At 44.1% G+C, this 16,460-nt stretch overlaps 1 protein-coding gene across 3 annotated transcripts in view; it reads right to left on the bottom strand.

Annotated features, from left to right (window-relative positions):
• KIF5C (kinesin family member 5C) overlaps window positions 1-16,460 on the bottom strand; it is a 174,805-nt gene that overhangs the window by 79,421 nt on the left and 78,924 nt on the right. For all 3 annotated transcript variants that reach the window (XM_064586514.1, XM_045868902.3, XM_064586513.1), the window contains exons 3-7: window positions 14,405-14,478; window positions 7,842-7,946; window positions 3,832-3,880; window positions 3,505-3,560; window positions 2,527-2,614 (exon numbers count right to left, since the gene is read on the bottom strand). In XM_064586514.1, coding sequence (XP_064442584.1) covers window positions 2,527-2,614; window positions 3,505-3,560; window positions 3,832-3,880; window positions 7,842-7,946; window positions 14,405-14,478 — 372 coding nt within the window. The remainder of the gene's footprint in view (window positions 1-2,526; window positions 2,615-3,504; window positions 3,561-3,831; window positions 3,881-7,841; window positions 7,947-14,404; window positions 14,479-16,460) is intronic.

Here is a 16,460-nt window from a genome sequence, read left to right as displayed (position 1 = left end):
AATGCCAAACATCACTAGTCATTAGTGAAATGCAAATCGAAACCATAATGACATAACACTTCACACCCAAGAGTATGGCTGTTAAAAACAAAAATAGAAACTAAGAAGCATTGGCAAGGATGTGGAGAAATCGAAACTCTCGCACACTCTTGTTGGTGGGAATGTAAAATGGTGTGCGACAACAATGGAAAACAATGTGGCAGTTCCTAAAAAAATTAAAAGTAGAGGGGCGCCTGGGTGGCTCAGTTGGTTAAGCGACTGCCTTCGGCTCAGGTCATGATCCCGGAGTCCCGGGATCGAGTCCCGCATCGGGCTCCCTGCTCGGCAGGGAGCCTGCTTCTGCCTCTGACCCTCCCCCCTCTCATGTGCTCTCTCTCTCTCGTTCTCTCTGTCTCAAATAAATTAAAAAAAAAAAAAATCTTTAAAAGTAGAGTTGACATATGATCCAGCAATTCCACTTCTGTATATATACCCAAAAGAAGGGAAAACAGAAACTTCAACAGATATGTATACATCCATGTTCACAGCAGCATTAGTCACAATAGCCAGAAGGCGGGAGCAACACAAGTATCCACATGTCTATCTGTGAATGAATGAACAAACAATGTAATATATACCTACAACAGAATACTACTCAGCATTTTTAAAAAGAAAGGAAATTCTGACATACGCTACAACATGAAGACACTATGCTGTGTGAAACAAGCCAGTCACAAGAGGACTTGTATCCCTCCACTTCTATGAGGTACATAGAGCTGTCCAATTCACTGGAACACAAAGTAGTATAGTGGTTACCAGGGAAGTATGGGGAGGTATTGTTCAATGGGCTGGGGTTTAACTTTGGGGTGATTAAATTCTGGAAATAGACAGTGGTGATGGTTGCACAACATTATGAATGGACTTAATGCCACTGAATTGTACCCTTAAAAATGGTTAAAATGCTAAGTTCTATGTTATGCGTAATTTTAAAAACCACCTTACCAGAATGATAAGAAAAATAATTAATGTTCTGCACCTACAGTTCTGAACCAAGGGGCCAAGATGGATTGTCAAGTATGCCATGAATAATTCACGACTAACAATAGCTTAAAAAATCAAATAAATAACGTCTTTATAAATGAGAGATGCTATTACTATAAGAATATCAGTCTTACATTCTTTCAAGTATATGTAAAAGCAGAAGAGAAAGACGTGGAATTTAACCTACGCTGTATACATGTCTAGGCTCACCTATGAAATCTGCCGCACGTGTGAATATCCTGATAGGATGTCAGGGTAGAGAAAAGGTAGAGAATTACGGTACTGGGTGACAGAATCACAGAGCCCTGGGTGGAAGAGACTTAGAGAGGCTAGACCAGTCAACCAACCGATGTTTCCATCTCTTGTATACCTTACAGGGAACCCTGCCCCTCCAGGTAGCAGGCTTTCCTTGGGGCAGCTATCAGGAGCAGAGAGTTCTTGTGGTCGGTCAAAACCTGCCTCCTGGTAGCTTCAGCAATCCTAGGTGGCCTACCCATGTGGTTCATATAAAGCAAACCGACTTTCTTAATGTCAGCACCTTGAACATGTTAAGAAATATATTACACTAGGGGCGCCTGGGTGGCTAAGCGACTGCCTTCAGCTCAGGTCATGATCCTGGAGTCCCAGTATCGAGTCCCGCATCGGGCTCCCTGCTCAGCAGGGAGTCTGCTTCTCCCTCTGACCCTCCTCCCTCTCATGCTCTCTGTCTCTCATTCTCTCTGTCTCAAATAAATAAATAAAATTAAAAATATATATATATATTACACTGTCCCTATGTTCTCCTCAGAGTTTTTCTTTCTTCCAACCTAGAAATCCCTAGTTCTCTCAACTCCTCCTCCTACAAACTCCCTCTGATTTGTCCATACCCCTCAGAATGAGACAGCCAGCCCAAAGATGGGGGGCCAAAACCTCTGCTGCTCTAACATAGGACCTGCTTCCCGGAGACGTGTGCGCACGCCGAGGAAGGAACTACAGGTAAACAAGCTGGCCTGAATGTGTTTGTTATTAACATGGCATAGGAAGGTTTTCAATAAAGCTCCCAGCCCCACTTCCTGAGCTCCTCCTTGCTTTTCTTTTCCTTTTCTAAACAGGGTAGAAATCTACCAGGGTTTCTTTCCACACATATGACTGGCATATAAAATTTGTTGGCTTGCGTTTTTTTTAACCTGAACAATAATGTGGTTGAAATATATTTAGAAGCTGACTTTTAACCCCCTTTCCTTGGTTGATTGGTTTTCCCCAGTGTCCAGACGTAGGGGGCTACCAGGGCCCAGCGAGCCTCACCCAGTGTTCCCGAGAGTTCCCTGAATGGCAGAAGGCATGCTTCCAACGACCTGCTGAGACACTCTCGTCCTGCACACTCCTGTGTGCTTGCTTACGAGCCACTGCTTCATAACTGCCTTCCCCGGCATTATTTCCTTGGGACCTCATTACCCACCCCTCCCGGTGAGTGGGCAGACATTCGTATCCCAAGTGACAGGGGAGGAAACACCACCCCATGCTTACTTGTGACAGCCACGTGTCGGTTTGCTTTGCCCTCATCTATCACATCCATGACCTCCTCGGGGCTTGACACAAACCGCTCGGTACACCCCTGGAAAAGAGTCAGATCAGGTTAACCACTAGGAACTGGAAAGCTGGGGCGCCTGGGTGGCTCAGTCATTAAGCGTCTGCCTTCGGCTCAGGTCATAATCTCAGGGTCCTGGGATCAAGCCCCGCATGGGCTCCCTGCTCCGTGGGAAACCTACTTCTCCCTCTCCCACTCCCCTGCTTGTGTTCCCTCTCTCACTGTGTCTCTCTCTGTCAAATAAATAAATAAAAACGTAAACAAACAAACAAACAAACTGGAAAGCAACTCTATTTGAAGACAGCTAAACATTCTCCCATTTCTCCAAAGGCTGCCATGTTGGTCCAACAGCTCTTCCTCCTGGCTTATGGCTTGAGTTCTACATCAAAGAGAAGTCTGAGCAAACCCCAGGAAACCTAGAAGTAAACCATAAAAGAAATGCCAGCTTTTTCCTAGATTTTTAAGTACCTGTGCATACTCAACAGCAGTAGAAACAGAAAATAAGGAACACCAGTGACAGAAAAAGAAATGGATGAAATTTTGCTTTGCCTTTCATGCTAGCCACCAACTTTAATTAGACACTTTGAAGTTCTAGGCATAATGCTATGATAGGCTTGCTCTCACTGCAAAGTATACACAATTATCTCCACTAGCAAAGCCTCTCTACATGTGACTAATAAATACTTGTTCACTTCTCCACTTCTTACTTCATGTGATTAGGCATCTGTGATACATTCCCACAGGGATACGACTGAAGAAATCAAATGTCTGTTTTTTAACCAGACAGATATTAAATATAAGGAACATGATGAAACACCTACATACACTCTATAGGAAATATTCTGGGCATATTTGGTAACCATGATGATGACAGTGACAGGAGAGAAGTCAATTGCAACATCAAGTCTTCCTCATACCTTTACATATGGGACTCTGTTTTTATCTTCATGAACAGCCAAGTTCGTCTTGGATACTGCAAATAATGACGACATGCAGAGGAGAAAAGAAAAGTTAAAGATTCTGTATTGGAGGAAAAAGAGAAATTGTTACCGAAGATAGGCAAATCTAATCTCTTTGCCATATGCAAGTTTAAGCCTTGGCTAAGAATAAGCAGATAGTGTAAAGGCAATAAAACATCTCTATAAACTTTCATTAATTCCTGAAGCAGAAGAGCTGTGAATCACTTCAACCTCCCTAGACCTTAGTTAAAGAACAAATAGAGGAAAAGCATTCAGGTTACTCACCATCGAGTAAGTCCCTGATTTTGTCCAAGTAGATCTCAAAATAGGAAACCTAGTTAAAAACAAATTGAGTTTGAAACAGAAATGCCATGCTGTATTTGAAAAAATATCATTACTAGAACTCATAAAAGCCTTTGTCATGCACAGCTAAGAAGAGCAAGAAGAGGGGGCAGAAAGCTGGATTCGGAGGCCTGCAGCACAGAGCCCCAGCCAACTCTCCTGCACTCTCCGGCTTCCTGCCACGTCAGCCTGCTCTGCGGACCCCTGCCTGGGCTGAGCCACCCCCCACGCCGTACAGCCCCTGTGGTCTTGATTCAGGTGCTCCTTACATTGTGCACTAGACGGCCACTTACGAGTGGACTCTACCCTTCACCCTCGATGAGCACCAAGCAAACTTCTAGGTAGGACCAAGGCTGGAACAGAAAACGGTCTTGGCGAGTAATTGTCGACATCAGTTGGCATCTCCTCATGCATGATGTTGACCCCCCTCACCAGACCAGGTCCAAACATTCACATGAAGGAAGTGGGGATGGGGATAAGGGCAGTTTGCTTGGAGCTACAAGAGCTCCAGGGTAACGGGGAGAGAGCTGCTGATGGGGGCCAGCTTTGGGGAGGCCAGGAAAGGTTGGAACAAAATGGGATTTAATGAGAGACAGACTAGACTGTGAGGGGGAAAGGAAGCCTTCTAATCAATTATCCTCAGAGCCCAGCCCCAGCCCCTCCTGCATCAGCATCACTCAGACCTTTGTAGAAACTGCAGAGTCGTGAGCCCAGCTGCAGACCTCCTGAGTCAGAATCTCCAAGAACTAGGAACTGGCTTCTAAACTCCCTAGGAACACCTGAGAACAACTTTAACTAGACATGTGACCATGGAGGTTTAATTCACATGTAACCAAAACTATAGGCCTCGGTTTTCCCATCTGTCAAATGAAACTATTGGACTTAATGACGTCAAAAATTTCTCTAGGATTCTGCACTCTGTCTACACCTGCCTTCCACCTCCCAGATCAACTTTCTTTCTCTCATGTTCATGGGTTTTTTGTTGTTTTTTTTTTTGAAACCTAAACAAGGAATCAACAAACAAGTTGTTAAGAAAGAAAAAAAGTTGAAAGAACAGTTGTAAAGCTGGGGTGTAACTCTATAGGTGAAACCTCAGCCCTGCATCCTCGCTCTTGGACCTCTGGTTGGGGGCAGTGAAGCCTTCCCAACCCAGCACTAGTCCTCACCCCTCAGTCCCGTTCATTACCTTGTCCTGGAGCCTCCTGACTTCCCAGTTTCTCTGAGATCTGGGGTCTTGGCTTCGAACCCTGGAATGTGTAGCTGGGCATCCCCTCCAAGTTGCCTGTCTGCCTAACAACCTGAGCTTGCCAGATTGTCTGTCAAACTCCCCAGTCACCAAGCCTCGTGCGTCATAGACACACCTAGCTGGCCTTGGAAAGACTCACTGCTCCTGAAACTTCTCCCTGTGGCTGGAATCCTAGGGTCTATTTGACCTCTAATCTTGGACATCTCTAACTCAGCCTCCCTGTAGCCAACTCAACCCTGGTTCCAACCCATTCTGTGCATCTCAAAATTGTCTAGCTTTCATTAAGACTTCTGTTATCTTTGAGATGTACACGTGTCCTTATTTCCAGAGATTGCAGAGAAATTAATTACACTAAAAAGCAGTCATAAATTACATATTAGCAAATATGGCAATTAAAATCCTGTTCACATTTAATATGAGAAGAAAAAAAAAACCCTCTGATTTATTAATTTCTTTTTACCACAGAAGATACTGGCTGCTTTTGGGGGATGGGGGGACGATTTTGTTTTTTTGTCATTTCAAATACTTCGTGAGACCAGGTGGAAGAAAAATAAATATGTGTTGCTTTGCATTAAGAAATAGCATGTTCAGAAATAACATTTAAAACCTCTATGGGGCTCACTTTAAGGAACAGATTTTCAATACTGCTTTAATCAAGCCCCTTTTTCTTGATTAAGCCTGTCACTACTCAGTTCAAAATACAGAGCAGTCAATAGCTGGCCTGTCCACTTGCAATTATGACATATGAAATAAGTGAGCATAACTACAAATGCAGAAAAGGAAGACTGTAAATTCAGCCCTGGAGACTTGGGTGCTGTTCCTTCTCTTCCCGCCACCCCCCTCCTCCCACCCCACGCTGGGGCTGTTTTTACCTTAATAAGATTCTACTACAAGACCCTATTTTGAGGGCAATAATTGGTTTAACATCTTACTCCAGGATTATCCCATAAGAACCCCACAGTAGTTTAAGGTATTTAAATGCAAACAGCCTTAAAGATGTACTAAGCTCCTAAATCTTGATCCCATCAAAGCCACAGGCTTCTGTATCCTTAGATACAAAGAACCCTGGCAAGGAGAAACCTGTGTTAGCCAACAAAGGGAGGAAAAAGATTTGTAAAGTAAAAAGACTTCCTGGATCTAATTTATGATGGGGCAAACAGTTGCCCTGTTTTGATATAATTTAGGAAAGGTACATAGCAGAAGTAAGCAAGGGCAGAAGTTTAAGATAATGGGAAAGGTGCTGCATGTAGGGTTGGTCAGATCAAGAGTCTAATCTCAGCTCTGCCAATAACCTGATGTGTGACTTTGGCCATCCAGCGCTGTCTTGAAACTTCAGTTTCTTCATCTCTAAAACGATGGGCCTAGTGCACTAAGGTCCCTGCCTCAAAAGGGATGGTCAGCCTCTTGGCTCATCCGCTCTGCTCCAAGTCTTCTTCTTAGAACTGACCCTGTCTCTTCCCCATCCCCTGTTCACACCGTTCCCAGTCGCTGTGGTGGGGACCCAGCCAGCCATGTGCATCCTGGATACAGCTTGTCAGAGCTGGGGGCAACCCAACTGTAGGCTAGGCCAATGAGCCCCTTCCCTGGGGAATTAGGAACTGGGAATAAGGGATATGGAACGGGAGCTGCCATGGTGCCTTCTCCCCCTACCCACCTTCCCCCCAAAAATATAAAACAAGCAGAGAGAAATGCAGGGACTCTAACCGGGATGGGGTTTCTTTTGGGTGTGATGAAAATGTTCTGGAATTAGATAGTGATCATGGTTGTATTCTTTTGGGAATATAATAAAAACCATCAAACTGTACGCTTTTAAAAAATGAATTTTATGGTACGTGAATTATATGAATTATATCTCAATTTTTTTTAATTTAAAAAAATGTTTAAAGGAAGAGCAGGGTCTGGATTTCTTGCTTTTCCACAACCCCTTAGCCCCATGTCTACTAACAGATTTTGTATCTTGTAACAACTTCCTCTATTTGCTTAAATAAGTGGCTTTCAGTTACTTGAAAACAAAGGAGTTCCAATGAATGTATCCCTAATATCCAATGTTATAAATTAACAGCTATAGTTAAGAGAGTAAAAATCTCTCTTTCAATTCAAATTTAAGTTGGAACAGAGGTTCTGGTTTAAAAACAAAAACCAGGAAGGATAACACCCTTCCCCAACACTTGTCACAGTGTACCCCTCAAAATACCAGTCCATCATACCTCAAAAGGGGAAAAATATGTATACAGTCAAATAAGCTGGAAAATGTAATCTACTACATGTCCCCTTTGTAGAACTGGATTACATAATAGCATATTAAACCTGTGATGAATTTAACACTGTTCAACTAAACATTTTCCCAGCTTATCTGGCCTCATAAGCCTTTTCCCTGATAGCCCACCTATTAATAATATGAGGGACTGTGTTCCATGGAACACACTTCGGGAAATGCTGTCCTAACCCAATCATGGACACATTCCAGTCATATCTATAGAAATCCACTGGGTAAAGGGTAGAATTCAGATAGCCATCAAGATGATTCCATCCTAAAGAAGGCTTTTATTTTATCTCGATATTTCCTTAGTATTCGCCTGCTTTGCTTACCACAGCATTTCATTTAAAATAGATCAAAATAATCTTTTATGTATACATAAAAAGAGGAAAACTAAAACATGATTTGGGGCGCAGTTTTCTCTCTTTAGACTTAATCAATAGCACTTACCTTGATGTGAAACTCCAGGTTTTCATCCATGGAATAGATGTGGTCAAAGATGTCATGTGCAATCCTTGGGATGATCCCCATGAGTTGAGGGTCATGTAGCTTCCCCTAGTGAGGGAAAAACACAAGCACAGGCAGCTAAAGAGTGCCAGGAAACATGTGGAAGGGAGAAGGAACCACGCTGGTTTTCATAACAGAACTCTGTGGAAGAGGGAGCACCGCCCCGCCCCCCCCACACACACCGTCAGATCCTTGGAGGTCCACCTGATGTGCCAACAGCCCAAAAGTTCATGGAAATAACTCAACGTGTTGCTTTTTACCCAGCAGGAGAGAGCTTGTTCTGTCAGGCTCTGGGGCTTGGAAATATTTGCTTCTGCTGCTACTCAGGGCAGCAAATCGGTGTATGTGGGTGAGAGTGTGGGTAGAAAGGAGGGGGGAAGGAAGACAGGAGGACTGGGATTATATGGTGACTATCACACACTAAATGGGTCTTTGTTTTGAAATTCTGACAAACTGATCAGAATGTATAAGTCCAAATTAATCTGCTTTAATAAAACCAGCTTGAGAGCTGATAGTTTCATTAATGTCATCATTGCTCAAAAATTTTAATAATCTTATTCTAGAAATACCTTCAGTATCACTTCACAAACCAATCAAGAAAAGCCATTTTATCAATTTCTTAAAAATCTATAATTCCCAGCCTAAAATGTTACAAAAAAATTTTAGCTGTTTCTTTAATTTTTTGCTATTTCTAATACTTAAATTCACTGGTAAGATATTCTCTTATTCTTTTATCTCCCTTTTTTTCTACCAGAGAGCTCCAGCCCTCCCTTCTGCATGCAGCCAGCAACCTCCTCCAACCCTAAAGAGGTTTGAGAGATATTTTATCTAAGGGGTGAAGGGATAGATGAATTTTTCTGTGATTTGAACTATTTTACTACATCCATTTTTAAAGATCCAGATTTGCTGCTTCTAAAGACTTTCAAAAAGATATGCCATAGTATCTGAAAGCAATTCCTAAACAAGAGTTCTAGAAGTATTTAAACAGCAGCTTCAGCAAGGACTCCCAGAGAGCCTTCCTTACAACCATGCTCCACGTTCCGTCCTGTTCCATGTGAAACTACGCATCAGTGCACAAACACAAAGTCTGCAGGTCTAAAGTAATGATTGGCAACAGAATTCCCAGCGTTTTTGAGACCTTCAGAAAGTTACAAAACTCTAGGAAAAATGGAACTGGAAGAAAAGTACAAAACACATCTACTCTTCACTCAGCAACTTTACCAACCCTGTGACTCATATCCTTGTTCTAAATCTGCCCGACACCTGGAAGATCCGCTTTGTTTTCCTCAATCAGATCTTCTGTATTCTTTGGGGGTGGGTTCACCACATAGTGCCTCTCTGACATGCTGACTTTCAAGCCAACATTTGAGTTACCGAAAGCCAAGAAGTCACGCGGACTCGGGCACTAACTCCAGGCCACAAAGCACTTTACGTTATGAATCCTCCTTTGCACACCTGATCCCTAACCTTCCATTCTTTTGAAAGCAAGGGAAAAGCTGAATTTAGATACATCTGGCCTCTGGCAAAGCTCTTTTACCTGGGAAAATGGGTATTCCCCTGGAATGCCCTCATGTGCGAAGAATCCTAAATCATGTGATGTGTTTATATGGCTTTTTGACCGAACAGTCCCCGAGGGCAAGATGGCCAGTGCATATGTATTTCTCCCCACTGCTTACGACACTTAGTACAGGGTCCCCTGCATAGAATTACTGTAGAAGTTAAATTAAGCAGTATAAATAAGGTGCTTAGGAACAATAAATGTTAGCATTATATTATTGAGCTCCTATCAGGTTCTCATTAAGCAATCGTAATGGTTTATTTGACCTGAAGAGTCTGAAAATACATTTCTATCCCAGGCCATGACTATATATCTTAGGAAAACAGCCCTAAATGACTGAGACTCAGAATCTCTCAAATGTTGGTAAGCTTACTTCTCACAGGCCATCATAAACATCAAATATTGGGCCCCACAGGCTCAGGACTGTGCAAATTGCTGACAGAAATGACATGAACAGTGAAAACACAGATCTCTGTCCAGTCAAATGCTGTGATGCCACTGGGCAAATCCACCTCAGAGTCTGAGGAGTGCCCCCCACGCTCCCCCCAGAACCCTTCAATAATCCATCATAATCCTTTAGCTTCTACTCAGTGGTCCACAGACAAAGAAGGATGAGAGATAATCCAAAAATCATTTATAAATGACTCAAATCTGTTTCCCTAGATTCTTTCCCTTCCAAAAGATTTATCTTCCAATCGATTCCTAGCTTATACAAATATTGACATCCCTTTGTTTGCCTTTGTCAGGATAAGAACCAAGGCAGAACCAGAGATGAGTCTGGGATACTCCCTGTGTCGTTTCCCTGAAGCCCACACCCAAAAATCACATGAGAGGGAAGCACACGTTTATTTGGAGAAGGCACAACGATACCTCCCATTCCTATGGTCATAGAAGTAATACTCAAATCTACCACAGGTTTCGGGGCTGGGATGCTTGACCTGGCTCATAAGCCCAAGAGTGGTGAGAACTGAGCCTTTATGTTCAGCCTGCCAAGACAATCTGTGTATGTGTGTGTGTGAGCGTGCACATGTGAGGGGGTATACGTGGTACATGGTGTGGATGTGTGTGATGTATGATGTGGGTGTGAGTGGTGTTGAGGGGGTGTTGATGTGTGTGATGTGTATGTATGAGATAGGTGTTCCATTAAGGTCTTCACTCGTTTTTGCAAATAAAATACACATCTACACGTACGCAGTAGTCACCTCAGGCAATAAAAGGTGGTAAAAAAGCAGAGAGCTGTAAAAATTCAGAGAACAGAAGAGTGCTTTCCAGCTGGGGTGATATGGGATGGCTTCCTTGAGGGACACCAAATCTTGAGAGAGGAGGAAGATGAGGATGGGCAAAGGGGATGCAGCAGGGAAGCTGAGAGGACAGTAATGTAGCAAAGGTATGGGAACTGAGGAAGAATAATGCCCTTCTAGAGAGTCAGGACAAGTTCAGTTGGCTGAAGGATCGGGATGGACTTCAGTAGCAAAGGAATGTCCCACTTCATCACCTTTTTTTAACTCTCAGAAAAAAAAAGAACATTTTTATACTTGTATCCTACATAATCCTCTTCAAAAACTTCTCCCACTTCTGAATGTGGCCTTCTCAGGGCACGTGTGAAAGAAGAAACCAGACGCAGGCCATCAACCACAGAACAAGACTCCCTTTGTTCCAGCCCCAGGTGCCTCCTCAACCTCCCAAGCAGGACAGTTTCCTGAAACACTTAAGATGGGAAAGCAGGCAGCCTGTCAGCTCACACGAGCACCAATGCCCTCGGACAGGCTCATTAAAAATCCCTCGGCAGGCTTGGCTCAGCAGTGGGGTGGCCTGCACCATTCCATGGGCTCCAGGTGTCCCTCTGGGCAGAAGGAAAAACAGCGTGTCTCCATCCATCTAAATCTGTGCCAAAGAGGGCCACAAAGCCAGGCACGGGGCCCAGAGAAGCCCTTCCCAGCACCACAGGCCGAACAAAGGTCCAGCCCTCTCTTCCCCGTATAGTCAGCAACCCCAGCAGCCGTCCTTCAACCCAGCCCTGGGAACACTTGGCCGCAGATGCCCTGGGCCCAGTGCACGACGGTGTCCTACCAACCTTGGCATCAACACTGTCAAGTGTTTCATATTTTTACTGAAAATCCGCCTTAAATGCTCCATCTTCAGAAGCTAATCTTTCCAATTTCACGTAGGCTTATCTGTTTGTTCTCCTCAATAGAAGGTAATGGAATCACCACTGGATGTCAGGCCAAAAATGAGGGGATTAAAATGAAAAACAGCTTTAAAATGTGACAGCTCTGTCCATTCAGGGAGTTAACATCCCCTTCCAAAAAAGCCTTGGAAAGATCACAATGTATAATTCCGAATACATAAAATCCTTTCAGATTTTTTGTTTGTTTTTTTTTAAATTTAATTGCATTCCAGGGTCCTGGATTTCTCAGTCTCCCACAGTCTCTACGACTTCAGCTCGGGGCTCCTCCTTTTCTGTTTTCCTCTAAAATATCTCCTACCTTCTCTCCAATCTATACCCACTGGACAGAAAGAACCAGACTAAGTGTGTGTGTTGGGGAGGGGGGCTAGGACAGGGCTCCCCTCCACCCCGTCCCTTCCTCCTATGGGCATAACTCATGATCTTCAGAAGTCACGATAAAGAAAAGCACCCCTTGCAATCAACCTTTTAAAACTGACGTGGACGGAAAAGCTACAGAATTTAGGCAACTGTGGGAGTAACCGGCATTAGAAGCCAGTTCCCTTTAAGTGCCCCCGAACCTCTCCGGCTGAGCGGCGCTGCAGGCCTTGTAAGGCTCATGCTGTCAGACGTCCAGGGCTCCGGACACCCTCGTGTAACAAAACATTTCCGATTTTCATTTTAAAAAGCTGGCATACGTCTTTGCCATCTCCTTACACCCACTGATTCGCGCCCCCCCCCCAACACACAACACAAACTAAGATTTTACTCTGGGGACAGGTCTCTCCTTTGATGGTTTAGAATTTTAATTTCTGACATTGAGCAAATATGTTGTATTTCCCAAAGACAAATTAATCCCGAAGCTAAAAAGGTCACTCTTGTAAACAGTCCTTATGATTTGGGGGATTCTAAATACTGCATTTTTTGTTGTTATTTTGTATATTGTTTGGTAATGTTCCCAAAACCTAGAGACTGATGGACACCCTCATGAGATGTCCCCTCTCTCTCTTACACCTTATGGCCTATGAAGGAGCTTCTGTCATGGCTACTGGAGTTGCTAGTACTTAGGAAATACAGAACTGCAACTTTGCTAGTGCCTGGAAGGTTAAGGGTCTGGGGCCCAGTAAGAGAGGAAGGCAAAGGGCCGCGCCTGCATCTCCAAGGTGTACTGCATGAGAATGGGAGATGCAGAGAAGAGCGTGGCCAAGGCTCAGGTGTCAGGGAACAGTCCTGCTCCGTCCAGAAGCAGTGGCAAATAAACCTCGTGCTTCCTTTAATATGTGTGATCTCGGAGCCACTGTCCCCTGCAAAATGGGAAAGTGACTCAACACAACAGAAATGAGATTCCCCCAGAGTCACACGCACACTTGAAATCGGTGTGAGCAGAACATCAGAGCCCCAAGAGTTTTAGCCTAGTGCCTTTGAAATCTCCTCTTCAATAGGAATGATTCATAAAGCTAAACCGATTCTGCAGCAGACGTCTCTCAGTAACATTCCCAAGAGGGTACCGTAAATGAAAATCCTAAGCTTGAAGGATCAAGGATTCATCTTACCCTGCTGCTTGTAAGCTGAATTCCCCAAACTTGCTCTGCGCAGTGTCTTGTAACCACCATAACCACTCTTCTCACCTGTCAGGGGGGCCCAGCCTTTAGAAGAATATCCGGCCCTGAAGGGCTTACAGGAGGACAAAAGCAGGGAAAGAAGAGGTAAAGGGGGCCAATTTTATCTGCAGATGTGCCTTGTCTGGAAGACAGCCTGGAGCCACAGGGCTCCACAGCCACAGGCTTTGAGCTGGGCTCACACCTTCACACGCCCACAGAGGTCAGGTGTGTACGTTAATGACAGAGGATGCTTCGCGTCAGTCCATGCTCACAGTGTGCATGCAGGGGGCTGGGATGGACTGGACGGCCCAGCCCACACACAAGGGTTGGCCACGGTCATCCCGAGGCTATCAATTTAACAAATATTTTATCAAATCCCTCCTGGATGACAGCCGCTGTTCCATGCACTAGAAATAAAAATTTTCTCGATATACATTTTATTGATCTGAGGTTACTGGAGTGTGAACTGGGGTCAGAAAAGAAAGTGGGATTTTCCTTCAGAAATGTGAATGAACAGGTGAACAAGACAATGACGATCTCTGCGCTAGTGAAGCCTACACTTTATATTATGGTGAAATTTCGCCCAGTTGTAGGATCTTCAGAATTCTCAACCAAATTTGGAAACTCAGAATTGTGTGAAATTTTAAGCACTGCCTGCAATTAAAAAATACATATAATAATAATAAATTAAAAATTTTTAAAAACACATGGTGCAGACCAAACAAAAATATGTCTCTGGGCTGAATTTGGTCCACAAGCCAACTTCTTTACATCTCTGTCCTACAGTTTTTTAATTTCCTCTGAGGAAACTCACCTCCCCAGAGTGGCCTTCCTTAGCATAAATGATTCTCACAACAGACTTTCTCAGTTGAGATTAGGGTCGCAATCCATAAGGATACTCACACCACCGTTTAGCTTACTGATGAGTCTTTTTTAATAGAATGTACTATTACCATTTTGAGAGAGCTACCAACAAAGGATTTTTTAAAAGTTCTGAACCCCTGAGATTTTATTACCATTATTTTGAAACTCCACAAATACAAAATAAGTTGGTCAAACATGACCAGTCCCTTAACCACCTCTCTCACGCGCAGTCAAGGGGCTGCATGCGCCTGAATGTGGCTGGTCACACAGTGCTGCTGAGCGACCCAAGAGAATGCCTCACGGCACGCTGCAATCTTACCTCCATGGTGTGCGTTTTTCCTGATGAGGTCTGTCCGTATGCAAAAATCGTCCCATTATAACCTTCAAGGACATCTGCAAGCAAGAAAAAGAAATTAAAATTAACTCATTACTTTGATCGTATGCTAGTGTTTGTCCCATATTTTAAAATTACATTTTCCAAATGGCCCATCTCATTTTTCACACAAATGATGTATTTCAACTCCATTTACATTTTAAATAGAATTGTGAGATAAAAGCAAAAACTGTTCCACAAATAAGAAATGTACTCACATTCCTACAGAATATATTAATGAAGAAAGAGGCAAAAAAAAAAAAAAAGAAAGAAAGAAAGAAAGAGGCAGACATCCTCTCTCCCAGTAACATCAACATTAAGACAGATATCGAGCAGTACACTTCCTTTTTAGCAGAAAGATACTTGAATTTTCTTCTCTAAATTGATCTCCTGAGAGGAGGAAGAAAAACATTATCAGTGGCCTGAGTCTCTGGAGTGAGGTCTGGAATAGAATTTCTTTCCGAAAGATCTGATTTGGGTCAGTTGAAACGCCAGTGCAGGTGAGCTCCTTGGGGATGTTTCTCGGGAAGGCCATCTGGAGCCCCTTCAGAACAGAGTGAGTCCAGAACTGGGGGAGAAGGACAGGGCCCCACTCTGTAAACCCAGCCACACGGGGACAATCCAATCAGCCCGGAAACTACCGGGGCCCTCACTCAAAGTTAAGGCCTTTGGTTTTTTGGTGACTGTGCTAGCAGGACGGCCCAGGCCCATCAGCATCAGGAATTTCTTTTAATTACACAATGAGCACACTGTGCAAAGCCCCGCACACGGCAGGCCGGCTTCCATTTCACACAGGGACGGGGGAGGCGTGCAGACAGGCTGCTTTGCACTGAAGATTATCTGTGGGGATTCCTTCCACGCAGCAGAGGTGATTAAAATATATTTAGCACTCGTTTCCCTCAATCCTCCTTCATCTGCATCAATATCACCAAAAGGGAAACAGTACATGATTAATATCCTTGACCCAACATCCCTACTAAGGGGAGAAGTCTCATTCCTGAAAGGACAGTGGGGCCAACAAGAGGAACCCCTTACTGAGGCGTCCTCTTCGGGGCCACTGGCCTCTTCACTCATCAAATGTTTAGGCTGGTTGGTTTGTGGTTTTGGCCTCTCTGAATTTCATTATGCCGGGTAATTTTTGTTCTTTTGTTAGCTTTTCTAAATTTTTTCAATATACATTTTATTGACCTGAGGTTACTGGAGTGTGAACTGGGGTCAGAAAAGAAAGTGGGATTTTCCTTCAGGAAGTTAAAAAAAAAGAGAGAAATTAAGCAGCAGAATTTTTTTTTTTTTTTAATCCTAACAGCCCTTGAGAGTTTGTGTCAAGCTATATCGAGAGAGAGGAGGGAGGGAGAGAAGGTTCACACACATCAAACTTCTGGTAATGGTTTCTTGGGAACAGGAGAAGCAAAAACTTGAAGACCACAGTGTCAGGGTTGGAGGTTCAAGCTTCAGTTTTCACAGAAACGCCAACTTGCTCAGAGAACAGATTCAGAATGGAGAGCCTCTAAACGACCATGAATGCAATGCACTTTGAGGGACACAAGGAAAGAGGTTCCCACCCTGCAGTTGTACTTATAAAATTCTACATTCGTGGCATAAACAACTCCAGGAATGCCAGCCACAGTCACCGCACTAAAGCTTCTGTTCATTAGAAATCACACATCTCCCCGTAAACTGAACGGGCTTCCTTACCTTCAGCCCCTTTGTAGGAGGCACTCTGGGACCTACCAGCCCAGGCATTATTAGATCAGGGGTACGGAGGCCGAGGCCAAGGGTCCAGCTCCCTCTGCCGCTCCTAAGAGGCCACTGGCGACCCTGCAAGTGCACATGCACGCTGGGGTGACTCTGAGCAATGCGCCGCACCCTAAAGAAAACTCAGCTCACAGCCAGAGCCCCACAGACAAGAGAAAACCCGGCATATGCTTCCTCCTCTGCCACGAAGCGGTGGGGCCGGGGCACCTGAATCAGGCTCCCCCGGACAGGGTCCACACCTCCGAAT

The sequence above is a fragment of the Mirounga angustirostris genome, unplaced genomic scaffold (genome assembly GCF_029215605.1).
Source record: "Mirounga angustirostris isolate CCGP_5_RB_7025 unplaced genomic scaffold, mMirAng1.0.hap1 SCAF_3, whole genome shotgun sequence".
NCBI lineage: Eukaryota > Metazoa > Chordata > Mammalia > Carnivora > Phocidae > Mirounga > Mirounga angustirostris.
Note: the sequence above shows the minus strand (reverse complement) of the source record. Positions and strands in the feature narration are given on the sequence as shown.